General features: G+C 42.1%; 1 protein-coding gene across 4 annotated transcripts in view; it reads right to left on the reverse strand.

Annotated features, from left to right (window-relative positions):
* FEZ2 (fasciculation and elongation protein zeta 2) overlaps positions 1 to 14,112 on the reverse strand; it is a 42,781-nt gene extending 28,669 nt beyond the window's left edge. For 3 of the 4 annotated variants that reach the window (XR_007403339.1, XM_025454194.3, XM_049096156.1), the window contains exons 1-4: positions 13,807 to 14,101; positions 9,405 to 9,513; positions 2,241 to 2,357; positions 232 to 373 (exon numbers count right to left, since the gene is read on the reverse strand). Coding sequence is in view for 3 of the 4 variants with exons in the window: in XM_025454194.3 (XP_025309979.1) it covers positions 232 to 373; positions 2,241 to 2,357; positions 9,405 to 9,513; positions 13,807 to 14,060 (622 nt within the window). In the remaining variant the exon portion in view is untranslated. Of the gene's footprint in view, positions 1 to 231; positions 374 to 2,240; positions 2,358 to 9,404; positions 9,514 to 13,806 lie in introns of all 4 variants that reach the window. The other variant, XM_025454193.3, reaches the window with a different exon arrangement.
* Between the last annotated feature and the right edge of the window lie 1,670 nt (positions 14,113 to 15,782).

Here is a 15,782-nt window from a genome sequence, read left to right on the forward strand (position 1 = left end):
AGCAGTAAGCCGCGGGCATGTGTGACTTTGTTACAGCAGCCCAAACTGACTAGTATGGGATCCGAAGGTGAACATGACAAAGTCCCTGACCAATGATCAAAATATGCCCTCGCATTACTGGAGGGCTGAAAAGGGGTGTGTATCACAGCCAGTGAAGAGTCAAAGCTTTCTGGAGATGGTGTGAAATACAAAGGAAGTATGAAGAGCATGGATTTAAGGAGGGTGTCTTACTCTCTTCGTAACTGCTTGTGCTGGACCTCTGAAGAGTCTGGATTTCCTGGGACAGCATTGACAGCCGATCTGACTGGGTTGGCGTTTCATCATCTTCTGGGTCTGGAGATTCCTGCATCATTTCTTCAATTTCTTCAATAACCTTCCAAAATATACATACCACTGTTAATCAGAGATACTTGGGGAAAAAATCTATCTGCAACACGATGCTCACCTGAGGCAACCTCCACTAGCCAATGGTGTGCAGGAGGAGCTGATGCTCTGAATTACCAAAATTTTGATTGTATGAGTGAACACATTTTATCAAAAAAAAAAAAATTTACAATATGCTAAGCACAAATTAAACAGAGTTTGATTCAGCATGTCCATCATGATTCAGTATGCCCTATTAGATCTTGCAATGTCTGAGAAACGGTGCAAAAACACACATATAATTTACTTCATATGTGCTAGAACCAGATCATAGTTAGTCAAAAGAAAGCAAGTGACAGAAAATTTACCATATGCCACATGCAAGTGATCAACCTAAAGCATTTCATCAAATTGACATAAAACTTAAAAAACAGAACAGTATAAAAAATTGATATATAACGCAAAGAATTATCTCTATGGCAGCAAAATTTTCCTTTAACAGCAGAAAAAGAATTTCATATATTAATTCAATGGAAGATTAAGAGATACTCAAAAATTACTTGAAATATAGAAGTTCAAAAGAGAGGGGAAAAAAAGCTGCACAAAAGCAGGAAAATTTCAGAACTATGCCTTTCAAACAAGGATCTACTGTCATGTGCAACACTACTCAAATCTTACGATGGCACCTTGTACTGCTCCACGTTTAAAAGTTGAGAAAGATACAGAAGTCAGTGAGAACATAAAACCAGAAAAATCACTCAATGGTTAGAAAAAAATAGATCTAAGAGTTAAAAAAAAAAAAAAAAGCTATTCAGAACAGAATGAATCAGCAAGCTTAAGATGTAATACTTATACTGAGGAAAAAGAAGAGTAAATCTGAAGGAGGTGGGATTACGTTAATTAGCAAGATTTTCTAAAATGGGCATTGTAAAATAGCATAAGGGAACACTGAAGAAGACTACAGAATCTACTTCTCTAAGTCTTAGGAGCAGGAGCAGCTTATGGCACTCAGGCAGACAGATTACTGAGGAAAGGATGAGATCTCAGGGTCACGTATTTCCCTAGGATGTCATACTCCACCTCCCACAGCCCTCCACCCAATCATCTGGACTATAAGCACTGTACTCTTTCCAGGCCTAGAAGAATCCAACCACAAATATGATGACAGAGCGTCAAAATGGCACATTTTTCACGGACTCTCCCCAATTTTGCCATAATATCTCTCTTTACTGACCTCATCTTCCCAGCCTAAAAATTTAATGCAGTAGTGTTCACAGTCAGAGTGGCCATGAGCATGTTATTTCAGGAAGGAGCTCTTGCCCCACACATTGACGACACAACATAAGTGGGAAGAGTATTCAGACAATGAGAAAGCTGATTCAAGTGGTTTAAATGAATACAAGGTTGACATTATTAGAGTATTCCACAGGAATAATGCTCACTTCTTTCTGGGTGCACAATATGTACTTCTAATAAGTGCTAATCATTTTCACACAGGCTTTTAAAGAAAGTAGCTAATTTCCACACAGATACATTATAGTTTGCCAGGTCTTGCTAACGGTTAAAAAAAAGTACAAGATTCACAGTATTTTTTATGATTTCAGTTGTAGCAATAATTCTTCCTTAGTAACCTGCTGCACTGTTTTAACAAGGTACTATCTTGGAAAAGCTTCTGAACTAACACAATCCCATCTGCTTCAGATTACATACACCTTCTTCTTTTCTCAGTGGAGGAGTTAACTGATAAGCCTACAGAAACAGAAAAGGCAGGAAAAATAAGTAAATTCTAACAACCCATCACTTATTGCCGCAGTTAAGACATTGTTTTTGGGCTCGAGGTTCCCTTTTCCTGTCCTGGATGAATTTCTCCTCTATACCTGATCTGCAGTGAAGAGGGGCTCTTCATTAACGCAGGAGACGATGATTGAATGCATATCCAGCTGTTCTCTCAGCTCCTCATCGTCTGATGTATCAAAGAGCAAACTGTCACTTATCTGAAAGCAAAATAACCCAGCGTGAAAATCAGGACATTGTGATCGCAACAAAGTCAGTGTCTGGTAAAGGAGAGTCTTCCCTTGAAAGGGAGAGATGCTTACAATCACTCTGTGCCAGGCAGTGTGTGAAGTGCTTTACATATTCATCTCCAGCACAAACAGAGGGAACAGAGAATAAATATGAAATTGCCAAAGTGCTACATGCATACCCTAATGCCCAATACAGACACACATTCAGTTGTTTTTTCCATGGGGAAGAGTGTTATATATAGCAATTGTTAGGAATTTGTTGTGCTCGCTTAGGCAGCACATATACTAAAAATTGTTAGGAAGTCATAGGGAATTATAGGAGATGGTGGAGGGAGGTAATGGGTGGGCTGAGGTAATGGGTGGGTTTTTAGTTAATGATCTAACAGAACCTAATAGTAAGATTGCTTTGTGTTAAAATTCCAAAGACAACATAAAGTTAATTACTTGCAGACTAACTTCTAATATTCAAGGTAAGATAAAGAATCCCTGGCAACTGCCCACAAGTTGCTTTACAGGTGAACATCTCTTTTTCCAAAAATAAAATCTCAGTAGGTTCCAAGAACATCTTTCAATCTAACTGTGCTGCAAGTTTCCATTTGCCTCACTGCCATCTTCCACTCTGTTCTGTGCGGGCCTCAGGAAGCTGAACTTTATGGACTAAATCAAAGGATGCCCTTGACTTCTCGATTCTAGTTGTGTTAAAAACCACTGGCAGACACTGGCAGGAGACTGGCAGGTAGGAGCATGAGGGCTGGACATTTATTATGCTGTGTCCCTCCTGGCCAGACTGCCAAAAGCAGCAGATCCTGTTAAGGAGACCTCTCCCCCACAGCTACTCTCTCTAGGTTCTGGTAACTTCTTCCTCTCCTTACCTCTTCATGGTGCTAGTACTGCTTACTGTTGCCAGCCCTGAGTTATCACACCATGCCCATCTAGCTGGTGTCCCTTAACCCGCCCACGCCAATCATAATGACCTAGAATTTATACTAGTAATTGTAAAGTCTTACCTGGAAAATGCAGCAGATGAAAATGGACAAGTCATCATCTACCTATCATCTATCTACCATGACATGACTGTTCAGATGATGAACAAAACTAAAATTAGAACTCTAGTCTTCAGAAGGAATACCACTCACTGAGTTCCTGAAGAACAAATGGGCAATGAGAAACTATGTAAGAAGCAACCACGCATTTCTCTGAGATAGTATATAAAGAATAATATTTTACCTGAAAAAATTATCTTATTTGCCAGTGCAGAGGATATACATAAAATTGAAGACACAACTGAGGGGATGTAGGTCCCTACTGCCTCCCTAGTTCCTCATACAGGACTATCGGAAGTATAATGGTGAATACAACCCACAGAGTGAGAAACCTGAAAGGTTTCTGCGCAAGGAACCGCTGGTGTCCTGCCTTTCAGAGCATCAGGCTAGGAGAGAAGCCACACCAGGACTCTGGGGTCTATCCTACCACATACTGCAATTCCATGCTGTAGCACAGTGATGACACACCTCTTTATTCTCATCTTCACCATGCTATCAGCCTAGAAAAGGCCTAGACATGGCCTTCGGCATATCATAGTGATATGATATGTCACAGTGTTAACTGCGAACATTTAAACAGCCAATATAATGTGTAAAAGAAAAAACACTGTGTAAAAAAAAAAAAAAGATTCTAAGAGCTTCCAGAGAGAAAAAAGCCATCACATGGTAAAAAGATCAAGAATCAAAATGTCTTTTGAACTCTTATCAGCAACAAAAGAAGTGAGAAAAAAAATCCATGTTATTTACATGTTTCAATAAATTTCAGCCCACTGGAGGGTATTATGCTGAGTGAAGTAAGTCAATCGGAGAAGGACAGTGTATGTTCTCATTCATTTGGGGAATATAAATAATAGTGAAAGGGAATAGAAGGGAAGGGAGAAGAAATGTGTGGGAAATATCAGAAAGGGAGACAGAACATAAAGACTCCTAACTCTGGGAAACGAACTAGGGGTGGTGGAAGGGGAGGAGGGCGGGGGGTGGGGGTGAGTGGGTGACGGGCACTGAGGGGGGCACTTGACGGGATGAGCACTGGGTGTTATTCTGTATGTTGGTAAATTGAACACCAATAAAAAATTAATTTATTAAAATAAATAAATAAATAAATAAATAAATAAATTTATTTCAGCCCAGAATCCTATCTCCAACTAAACTAAAATTAGTTAGAGCATAGAATAAAGACATTTTTAGGCATTCGAGGTCTCCAAGTATTTTACCTCATACACCGTTTCTCAGAAAGCTACTACAGAATAAGCTCCATTAAAACCAGGAGAAAAACCAGAAAGGAAGCAGACCTAGGATCTAATACAAGACAGAAGTTGGGGAATTGTTGTAATGATAGCAAAGTAAAGATCCCAAAATGATGGCTATGAAGCTCAACTGGAGAGTCACCAGATCAGATTACAACTGTTACTGCACAGGGCATCGAGAAAAGCACAAGAGAAAGTCAGAGAAACTAACAGATTCTCTGATGTATGTCACTTATTAAAATGAGTTTTATGGCTTTGTTGAGACTGCATTTATGAGCTAAAGACAGCTTAAATAAACCACAAAAAAGGCAATGAATATTACCCTAAGGGAAAAAAAATTATAGGAGGTAATTTACTCATGATGTGCCAAAATGGGTCAACTGTGAACATTTAAACAGTCAATATAAATGATAAAGACTAACTGAACCAAATATTTTGATAGAATGATATTGGGAAGACAAGGGAAGGGGAAGTTTTCGTGAGGGTTATGGTGTTGGGGCTAGAGGGAGGACTGAGAGACCTAAACCCTCATCCTCTGTATACAAAGTAAATGGATGGACAAAGTCTAAAGTCAGAAAAAAAATCAAGTAAAATGATAAGAGCATGTTACCTGTCAGAAAAAAACAGTTCATGGAGTTGAAAGTGGCTGCCTCTAGTAAGTGGAAACCAAGGATGAGGTAAGTAGGGCAGAGGCTTCTTTTTCACATTAAGTCCTATAATGAGTTCTAGTACTTTTTAAACCAATGCAATTAACCTTTTAATACGGAAGGTGAAAGACCAAGAGCTTAGGCTCTTGGTGAGAGAGAATGTTTGACTTCAAGATTATAGAGGTGGAGATGAAAAGTGCCACAATCTAGTTATAAGGGTGGAAGGATGATGGAGTAGATCCGACAATTATCTTCATGGATCCTTAAATTTCAACACTTCCCAAAATCAATTTTCACTATAACCGGAGGACCATACATTTATTTTTCCCCTTACAGACAAATCAAAGTTTTCATTTTAAAATGACTTCTATGAGGGCACCTGGGTGGCTTAGTCAGTTAATTGTCTGCCTTCAACTCATGTCATGATCTCAGGGTCCTGGGATGGAGCCCCCCATCAGGCTCCCTGCTCTGCGGGGAGCCTGCTTCTCCCTCTCCCTCTGCCTGCCACTCCCCATTTTTGTTCTCTCTCTGTCAAATAAATAAAATCTTTAAGGTAAATAAATTAATTAGTTTAGTTAAATAACTCCTAAGAAAGATATTATCTTCTTCCTGCCTCTACTCTTGAAGATAAAAAGGTGCATAAAACAAAGTCCCAGTCCTTGAATAAATGCTCATGGTAGGAGGAAGGCAGCACAGGAGATGTTCCTAAAGCAAAATGATTTAGAAGCCGTCTGCCCTATAAGCATATTCACAAATGGCACCAGATTTAGAATAGTTTTTATAGCTATTGCCAAAACACATGAGTGATACCAGTAAACCATTAGAATGAATTTCCATAACAACAGAAATAATGATCCCAGATCATCTTTCCAGGGACTGAGCCAAGTCCATTCCCCACAGAGATGGCATATGTTAAGAGCTAGAATCCCTTTCGGGCTTTGAAAACTAACCTTGGCTGTCATGGGTATCATTATTCACTCTCCCATTTCGGCATCAGTGTGTCTTCTCTTTGCCAAGCATTCCCATCACTCCTTCCTGTGCCAGGTTAGATACAGAGCTGGTGGTTCTATTGCCCTGTACGAAACTGAAGCTGCTTCAAATGGAAAAAATGTGCCCATGTGAGAATCTGGAAGGTACTAGTTGCCTTACTGTAGAAAGACTCCTCAAATTTAGGAGTGTGCCATTTTAAACCTGAATGAAAGAATAATTAAAAGCTGAAATGTGGCAAATGGTGGTTTTCCTGAATGTTTTTCTCATCCTAAAGCAATAGAAATATCTTCTCACTTCGTCAAGAAAAAAATTTCCCATAGATCCTGTTTAACAAATGGAATAATCTGAAGAATGCTTCCAAAGGCAAATTTTAACATAATTCAGTTATGGAAAGAATAGAGCACACAGTTGGCAATGCTAAATAAAATAACTCAGATTGAAAAAAATGTAGTAATATGCTATCTAATAGAAAGAGAAGGTTGTTTCTTACGTAGTTCCTTGTTCTTCAGGAACTTAACATGTGCTACTCCTTCCTGAGGAAGAGCATTCTAATTTCAGTTCTAGTCATCACCTGGGTAGTCATGTCACAATGGGTAGATGATGGATGGATGATCACTTGTCCACTTTAATCTGCTGAGTTTTCCAGATAAAGCTTTTATAATTAAGATCAGTTACTAGTACTAAACTCCAAGTCACGACTAATCACTACGCTTAGCTATACTATTACTCCCGCATTGAAAACAACAATCAAGGGACACCTGGGTGGCTCAGTGGCTGAATGTCTGCCTTCGGCTCAGGGCGTGATCCTGGAACCCCAGGATCAAGTACCATATCGGCTCCTTGCATGGAGCCTGCTTCTCCTGTCTCTGCCTCTCTCTCTGCCTTTCTCTGTGTCTCTCATGAATAAGTAAATGAAATCTTGAAAAGAAAGAAAGAAAAGAAAAGAAAAGAAAAGAAAAGAAAAGAAAAGAAAAGAAAAGAAAAGAAAAGAAAAGAAAAGAAAAGAAAAGGAAAGAAAAGAAAACAATCAAAACGCAGAAAAAGGGAGCGACTTCCCAAGATGCAATGTAAAAACAATAGGAGATACACATTTTATTCAATGAAACTAAATTACTATGTCCCATTCATGCTGCTAATGCACTTCAATTTGAAACCACCATGAGGGGGATCCCTGGGTGGCTCAGCGGTTTAGCGCCTGCCTTCGGCCCAGGGTGTGATCCTGGAATCCCAGGATGGAGTCCCAGGATGGAGTCCCGCATCGGGCTCCCGGCATGGAGCCTGCTTCTCCCTTTGCCTGTGTCTCTGCCTCTCTCTCTCTCTCTCTCTCTCTCTGTGCATCTGTCATGAATAAATAAATAAAAATCTTTAAAAAAAAAAAAAAAAAGAAAGAAAGAAAGAAAGAAACCACCAGGAAAGGATCTCTTCTATGCTATTTCTTAATATGTCAAACAAAAAAAATACTCACTGACTGGCTATCATGGACTTAGCATGATGTTAAATAATATAAAAAATAACTTATTTTTAAAAAAAAAACTTTCCATCATGGTCTCTGACCTTATGGTCTCATTGATGAGATTAATTCATTGACTCAACAAATACTTGTTTTAGTACTCATTATGTGCCAGGCACAGAGGCAGTTACTAAAAAGACAATTACAAAGATAGCTAACAGTAAATCACAATCTAAAGACAGACCCTGAAACACAGGATTAATAAGAGAACAAAGTAATGGTCTGAGACATGGACAAAGTGCTGTGGGGGCTAGCACCCAGGAAACCACGGAGCTAAATTCCATGGGACAGATAAGTCCTTGAAGATTTTCACACCCCACCGGTGTAACTGATTCCACAGAGGGAGCTGCCTTTTCCTTCCATGCACGGATTGAGGCCATGGCTAAATGACCATCTGTCAGAGAGGCTGTGTATGGGGATTCCCCCCAAGTGAGAGCTTGGATTAAGTGTCCTTTAAAGTAGCTTCCAACTCTAAAATTGTATAATTCCATGAGATCAGCAAAGGCTAAAACGGTAATAGGAGGCTTCAGAGAGGAAGGGAAACTTGAACCAAGCCCAAAATGATAGCTAGGGTCTAAGTAAACAGAAGACAAAGCATAAGGTATGCTGGCCTATTCCTTTTCACAAAACCTATGACAGGGCAGGGCAGTCAGCAGAACACTTTAATGGGGTTAATAACTGGAACATACAGTAAGATTTCTGTATCTACTCCAATACTGAGAAATACAGGCCGAAGTCTATATTTTACTAGGAAATAATGGGCTGCAGGCTGTCCCGAGTCATATATTTAAGAAAATCGTTTTCATAAAACATTAACAATACTATTTAAAATACTGACAGCCCCATTGCATTATACTCTCAATTACACAAATACACTTAATGAAACACAGAGCATGCCAAAAGGTCTGGCATGAGTTTACACTGTTATATGATAAGGAACTTAAACAGGCTCTGAAACTTACATAACTTGGCTGTGTTTCTAGTCACCTTTAGATAAACCTAACGCTGTGATTTTCCACTTAGAACAATGACCTTCCTTCCGAAGCCCGTCCTCCAGCTGCCCCATCACCTGTGCTCACACTTCTTACTCAAGACACCTTCACTGTACAATACCAAGGTATCCACAGCATCCTCGGACAGTTAGCCAAGAACTCTAACATCTTTTAAAGGTTCTTCAATACAGGAACACACAGTCTTCAGAAAACATGTCATGTCCAGCAAGTCCTTAAATTCATCAGAAAGTTAACTCTATGTTGCTATTCCAGTACCCTCCGAGTCTCCTCAGCACACCAAAATTGTGCTAGTTAAGTTCAGAAAAAAATGCTGATCTTTGGTGTTCATACACAGGTGATGAAGACTGGCTAAACATACAAAAGTGAGTGTGTGTTTGGGAAGAACTGGAGGAAAGTGCTAGCAAGCTGACAACAATGGAGCTAAGATGGCAACAGAGGGCCACTCCAAATGCTATGAACTTGGAAATAAGAGGCAACACAATGATTTGTGTTCAACAGAGAGGCTATTTTTTAGTTCTATTATCAGAATCAGTTATTCAGAAATTATTAGCTCAGTTCCTAACTTACCCCTTTTTCTGAGAGGTTCAGTGTAAGCAAATGCAAGGTTCTGGTGTGAGATGACTTCCAGTCTACAGGCATTACGTTTCCATAATTATCTGTCAGGGCGTTCCAAATCCTTAAAAAGAATAAAACTACAATCAATGATAGTTAACATCCCACATGTCTTTTATTAAACAAATACAACTATAGTGAAAGAAAGAACAAGACATTTCAAAGCAAAACAATGGAAGGCCTACTGTTTTCCAGAAAAACACCAACAAAGAAGAGCCTCCTAAAGACGACTAAAGGAAAACCAGATAATTGGGCTGACAAGAAGAGCTGAGGGAAGACACAGTGGTATTAAAAACTCTCTCAAAATCGACAGCTCACATTTCCACTACACTAGGTGCCAGGCACCGTCCTAAGCAATTTATATATATTAACTCATTTAATCCTCAAAAACAGTATTATGAAGAACCGTTATTACCCCATTTTAAAGATGAGGAAATTAAAATACAGGGAGTTCACGTAATGTTTCCAGAGCCAAATGGGTAGTACATATGCTGTGTTTTACACTTATTTTTCTTCTGTAACTTCCAAACATATTGATCATTTCATAGGGTGAGTAATCTTTCTCTAACCAAAAATGTGTTGTCCTTTCTGGAGAAAGGATTCAGTCTCAATGTGAGACTGGAGTTTAATATCTATTTTGTAATATAATAGGCTAGGACAGATAAAATAGAGGAAAGAAAGGGGCATTCACAATAAAATGCACAAAGGTAGCCAATGCAATGGAAGGGTACTTCCTTACTGTCAAACAGCATTTTGGGGAAGCAACAGAGTAAAACGAAAGGGTGCTTGATTAAAATTCAGGAAACATAGACTCTCGTTTCCATTCTTCTTCAAACCATAAGTCTTTGGCCATGTTCCTTAACCATGCTAGTTAAGAGCTACCCTTCTATAAAATGAGAGGCTTGAGTAACAGACATTGCTTCCAACTCTATTACTCTAAGCAGTATTTCAAATGAGTTGTACTAAGGAAAGTCCCAAGCCACACCGGATAAGGACAGCTAACTCCAACTTCATGACCAAAATTCAGATTTCAGTACCAAAGTAATCACAGCATAATAAAACATGACACTGTATTAAAAAATGACTTCAGAGATATAAATGAGATTAAATTTAATTGGGTAAGTTAAACACTACATACATTAAGTTATTTAATGGGCAGAAATACATAGATGTCATAAGGAGGAAAAAAGCATTAAATAACTGGGTTGTTGTTTGTTTTGTTTTTTTCCCAAGTGTCTAAGCCACTAAGAACTAGACCACTGGAGGCATAAAAATAAGAATGCAAGCTTAAAAATAAAGAAGCAATATACTTGATTTAATGAATTTGGGATTTGGTACTAAAGCGAAGTAATGGGACCATAAGTGCCAAAAACATAAAATCCCAAAAATGATGTTTGGCTTTGGAATGCATATTAGCCTCAATGAAAATGTGAACCCAAAAAGCTCTAGGAAACTGGCTCGTTTACCCAGCACATCTCCCATATGCATAGTTCATTTCTACTCTCCTCTCTGTTAGAATCACAACCTTCTCCGATGCCAAAAACTCCTATAGAAGGCAACAACTCTGGACTGCTAAACTTCATGGGTTTTCTGACCCCTACCTTTCTGGATAAAAGATACTCAAATACTGAATAACTGACTATATACCTAACCCTGCTTAGGAAATCAAGTAGGATATGCTAGCAGGTGAAGACAGTCCAGGATTCGGGGACTGCTTGTTTGCTTCTCCTTAATTGAGGCTGGAAGAAGACAAGTGGAGTGGAATATTTCACCCAGTAGAAGAGACTGGGTGATTTTCACCTTCCAAGAAAGTGAAGGACAATTAACAGTCCTCTATCTCCACCAAGGTCAGAACAATTATAGCAGGAAGGACACAGGGCTGACTGAAGTGAATGATTTCCAGATTTCTCCAGAACAGACATGAATTGCCTTTATCCTTATCATAAAGTATTACAATCAGTCATAAACAACCAGCAGGACAGCCCTTTTCCAGGGAGATCAAAGTTCTGTGACATGGAATCCTACATGATACCCTTCTAAAGTAAAACCAGTAGCAGATAAGCGCAATGCAGAGTTAGCCAAAACTAAAAGTGGGGCTCAGAGAAATTAAATAAAGTGCCCTAAACCAATGCAATGTCTGAGTGAAAGAATTCTCAACTCTCTCTAGTGAGAGGAGCAGGGCCATGAGTCTTTGGCCATGTTCCTTAACCATGCTAGTTAAGAGCCACCCTTCTATAAAATGAGAGGCTTGAGTAACAGACATTGCTTCCAACTCTATTACTCTAAGCAGTATTTCAAATGAGTCGTACTAAGGAAAGTCCCATTGCTCTTATCAAGCAATGGAGAGATTTATGCAACAGAAAGGGGGCAGTGAGCAGTGACCAACCCGGCCCCTGGAGAGAGAAATAGACAGGTTACACATTCCGAAATCAAGAACCATGAATTCCTACCAACATATCATCTACTAAAAACCATTATCAAGAGTAACAAAAAAATTTTTTCAAGCTTTACATCACCCTAAAATTTAAGCAGAGACTAAAATAAACTACGTTCTAGACAGTACAGGCAAAGCAAAAATAGGGAACCTTAGCATTTGTGTACAAACCACAAATCTATTCTGAGGAGTTACGTCTGACAAACCCAAATGCATCATAACTATCATTTTTTAATTCAGAAGATGTCCTGAGTCCTAGTGACTCAGAGCCTCTAAATCTACATATATATATAAAACTATCTTCTCTAGGAACAGACTTTCCAAAATGTCATCTTCTGCTACTGGCTGCATTCGTGCGTGTATAAAATCCAGTCATAAACTCTTCCCTTCACACTGGGTGGAACACTGTACACGGGTGCCAATGAAATGATATGGTCCCCAACCTAGCTGGGGTGGAACACCCACTAAGTCATGTTCACAGGCCCTCATCCCCCCAATCCCTCTTCTCAAGCTTCCTACCATATTCACAGAGGAAAGGAGGCCATCAGGCGGAAAGGCCCTTTCTATGCCTGTGGATCCTTCTCTCTCTCTCTCAAGAATCCTTCCCTAACCTCTAATCTCTCCATTCCATCAAGGCTCTAAAAACCCATCCCTACCTATTCCACAGTGTTTATTCCATTCCTTGCACCCTCAGCTTCCCCAGACCTATACAATATGCTCAGCTCCTTTGCTCTCACCATTCCTTTTACAATCTTTTGGGGGTGAAATCGTGGTACATAATCACAACCCATTTTTAGACAAATTATAACTGGGGTTCCAGACAGTCAAACAAAGTGCCCCCTCCCAGGCACTCTGCCTCCCTCCCCCTTAGGCAGCTCTCACCAATCCCTATCAATGTCCTATCACTGCACTTATATGATTGTATAATAACTACCTGTTAATGCATTCCTTGTCCCACCAGACTAGGAGATCCTTGCTATTAATAACCACAGCCTTTCTTTCGTTTGTTTTTTGTTGTTGTTGTTGTTGTTTTTGTTTTGTGTGTGTGTGTGTGTGTGTGTTTGCCTCTGTGGGGATCTGCACGCCACCTGGGCTCTCAGATGGAGCCAATAAATTCCTATGGCATAAGAGCTGCTTCAGCGTTGGTACCTTTGCACGTGCCACACCGGCGAGCTGTCATGCTAGCTAGACTTTTCTTCATCTGCCAAACTCCCACTCATCCATCGGGATCCAGTTTTCACATTTCTTTCCCTATGAAGTCTTTCCTGCCTCTCCCACACACCCCCTTTTAAATCTCCTAGATCAAAAAATAAATAAATAAATAAATAAATCAATCAATCAATCAATCAATCTCCTGGGTTTCGCACGTTATGTCCAGGACAGCATTTGTCACAGCCACACCAAATTATCTGTTGACAAATCCAGGCCCCTTCCTACGTTGTGCCCTACGAGAGAGGGGTCCGTGCCGTCACCTGGGTCTTCCCTGCCGAAGCAGCCCCTGGCACTAAGCGCTTAAATAAAAATAAACGCTAGTTGAATGAATGAGCGGCTACACACGTGCCCGAGGAGGTGCAACGTCTAACTCCCGGCTCCGTGGACGGAGGCTCCCCTCGGAACCCCGCCTGGGGACCCTGGGTTTCCAGGGAGCAGGAGGAGGGCAGGGGACCAGGGGGAGGGAGCGCAGGGGAGCGGGGGATTTAAATCGCAGGGCGCGCGGGGCCGCAAGCCCCAGGGAGCGCCGCGGGGCAGGAAGGAGGGCGGGGCCTCGCGGGCCCGGGAGGCGGAAGGAGGGCGGGGGGCGGGGCCTGTGGCCGGAGCCCGCCGAGGCCGCCGAGCCAGGGCCAGAGGGCAGGGCGAGGGCAGCGCGAGGGCAGCGCGAGGGCAGGGGAGGCTCCCGCCCGCTCCCGCCGGGCCCGCACTCACTCGTCCCCCTGCAGGAGGCTGCACTCGGTGATGGGCCGCACTGCCGCCCTCGGGGGCTCGGCGCCCGGACCCGAGGGGCGGAAACACAGGCTCAGCTTCTCCTCCAAGCTGCAGGCCAGCGCCGGGAAGCCGTCGCCTCCCCCGCCCGGCCCTGCGCCGGCCTCGGGGCTCGCGTTACAGTTCTCCTGGTCCTGGAGGCTCCGGGCTGGCTCCTGGAACTCATAGAAATCCTGCCAGTCCCCGTCCGCCGCCATCGCCGCCCGGCGCAGTGGCGCGCCCCGCCCCGCTCCGCCGAAGGCCCCGCCCCGCCCCGCCGAAGGCCCCGCCCCCCGCAGGCCCCGCCCCCGCAGGCCCCGCCCCCCGCAGGCCCCGCCTCCTCCGTCCCCCTCCCACGTGGGCCTGTCCGGGCCGCCCGGCCTGGGTATCTTTCCCTTTCCTGAGTCTTCTCCCAGGTGATTGCGGGTCTCTGTGGAATGGAAAGCCTTAATTACGTTGGGTCACTTCCTATAGTCTCTATCGTCCAGGAATAGCTTCGCTTAGTGGGAAACTGGCCGACATGTGACTAAAATAAAGGGCTTCTTTAAACTTGCACCCTAGCATCATCACATGGTGCCCCGAGTAGGACCGGCTCCTTTTGTGACTTTCCAACCAGAAGAACAAACAGAGCCACTTGGAAATGCTTAAGTCTTACCAGGATATTTTACATCTGACACGTTCAAAGCACTTTCTAGACCCTGGGGAATCTACAAAGATGAATAATTATATGAATTAATTTTTTTTTTTAAACAAAGTTTATTCTTTTTTTTTAATTTTTATTTATTTATGATAAGCACACAGTGAGAGAGAGAGAGAGAGAGGCAGAGACATAGGCAGAGGGAGAAGCAGGCTCCATGCACCGGGAGCCCGACGTGGGATTCGATCCCGGGTCTCCAGGATCGCGCCCTGGGCCAAAGGCAGGCGCCAAACCGCTGCGCCACCCAGGGATCCCAATTAATATTTGCAAAGTACTTGAAACGGTATTGGAGAAGGTAACTGAAAAGACGTACCTGCCAGTTGACCCAAGGGCTAGACCCAGGCACTGGAAGTCTCTTCACCCCCCCCTCCCTCCCTGTCCTTGGAATGGGGTTCCACTTGCCTTTCCTGTTCCCAGAGGCTGCTCCAAGGACACAGCCTTCAGACAGTATGTTGAGAACACTGGCAGGGTATACTATAAATGAACCCAGTTAAGGCCTCCTAATAAGCTTTTAAGATTTGGCAGGTGGGTGTGGAGATCTATTTGTCTTGTCACTAAAGGCAAGCCTCTTATGTATGTAAGTTCCCTCTGCTTATTAAAACTGCTACATATCAACTTGGAGTGACCTCTTCTTTCTTAGTCTTTGCCCTCCACCTAAGGAGGCTGATTTCAGATTGCATCTGGGAAGCTCCCAAGAGGGTTGCAAACCAACAAACAGTATGAATCTTGTAGATGTTATGCTAAGTGAAGCCAGAGACAAAAGGACATATGTGGTATGATTCCACTTGTATGAGGTACCTAAGTAGTCAAAATCATAGAAAATAGAATGGAGTTGCAAGGGAGGAGGAGTTAGTGTTTCATGGATACAGAGTTTCCTTTAGGGATGGTAAAAAATTCTGGAGATAGATGATGGTGATAGTTGCACATGAATGTACTTAATGCCACAGTACACTTATGTATTAAAATGCTAATTTTTGTGCTATGTATATTTAACCACAATTTTTTTCTAAAAGGTGTGGCTTTAGGGCAGCCCTGGTGGCTCAGCGGTTTAGCGCCGCCTTCAGCCCAGGGCATGATCCTGGAGACCTAGGATCGAGTCCCATGTCAGACTCCCTGCATGGAGCCTGCTTCTCCCTCTGCCTGTGTCTCTGCCTCTCTCTCTCTCTCCTCTCTTGTATTCTCATGAATAAATTAATAAAATCTTTTTTTAAAAAAAGGTGTGGCTTTATTAAATCACTTGTTA

This window comes from Canis lupus, chromosome 17, assembly GCF_003254725.2.
Source record: "Canis lupus dingo isolate Sandy chromosome 17, ASM325472v2, whole genome shotgun sequence".
NCBI classification, from domain to species: domain Eukaryota; kingdom Metazoa; phylum Chordata; class Mammalia; order Carnivora; family Canidae; genus Canis; species Canis lupus.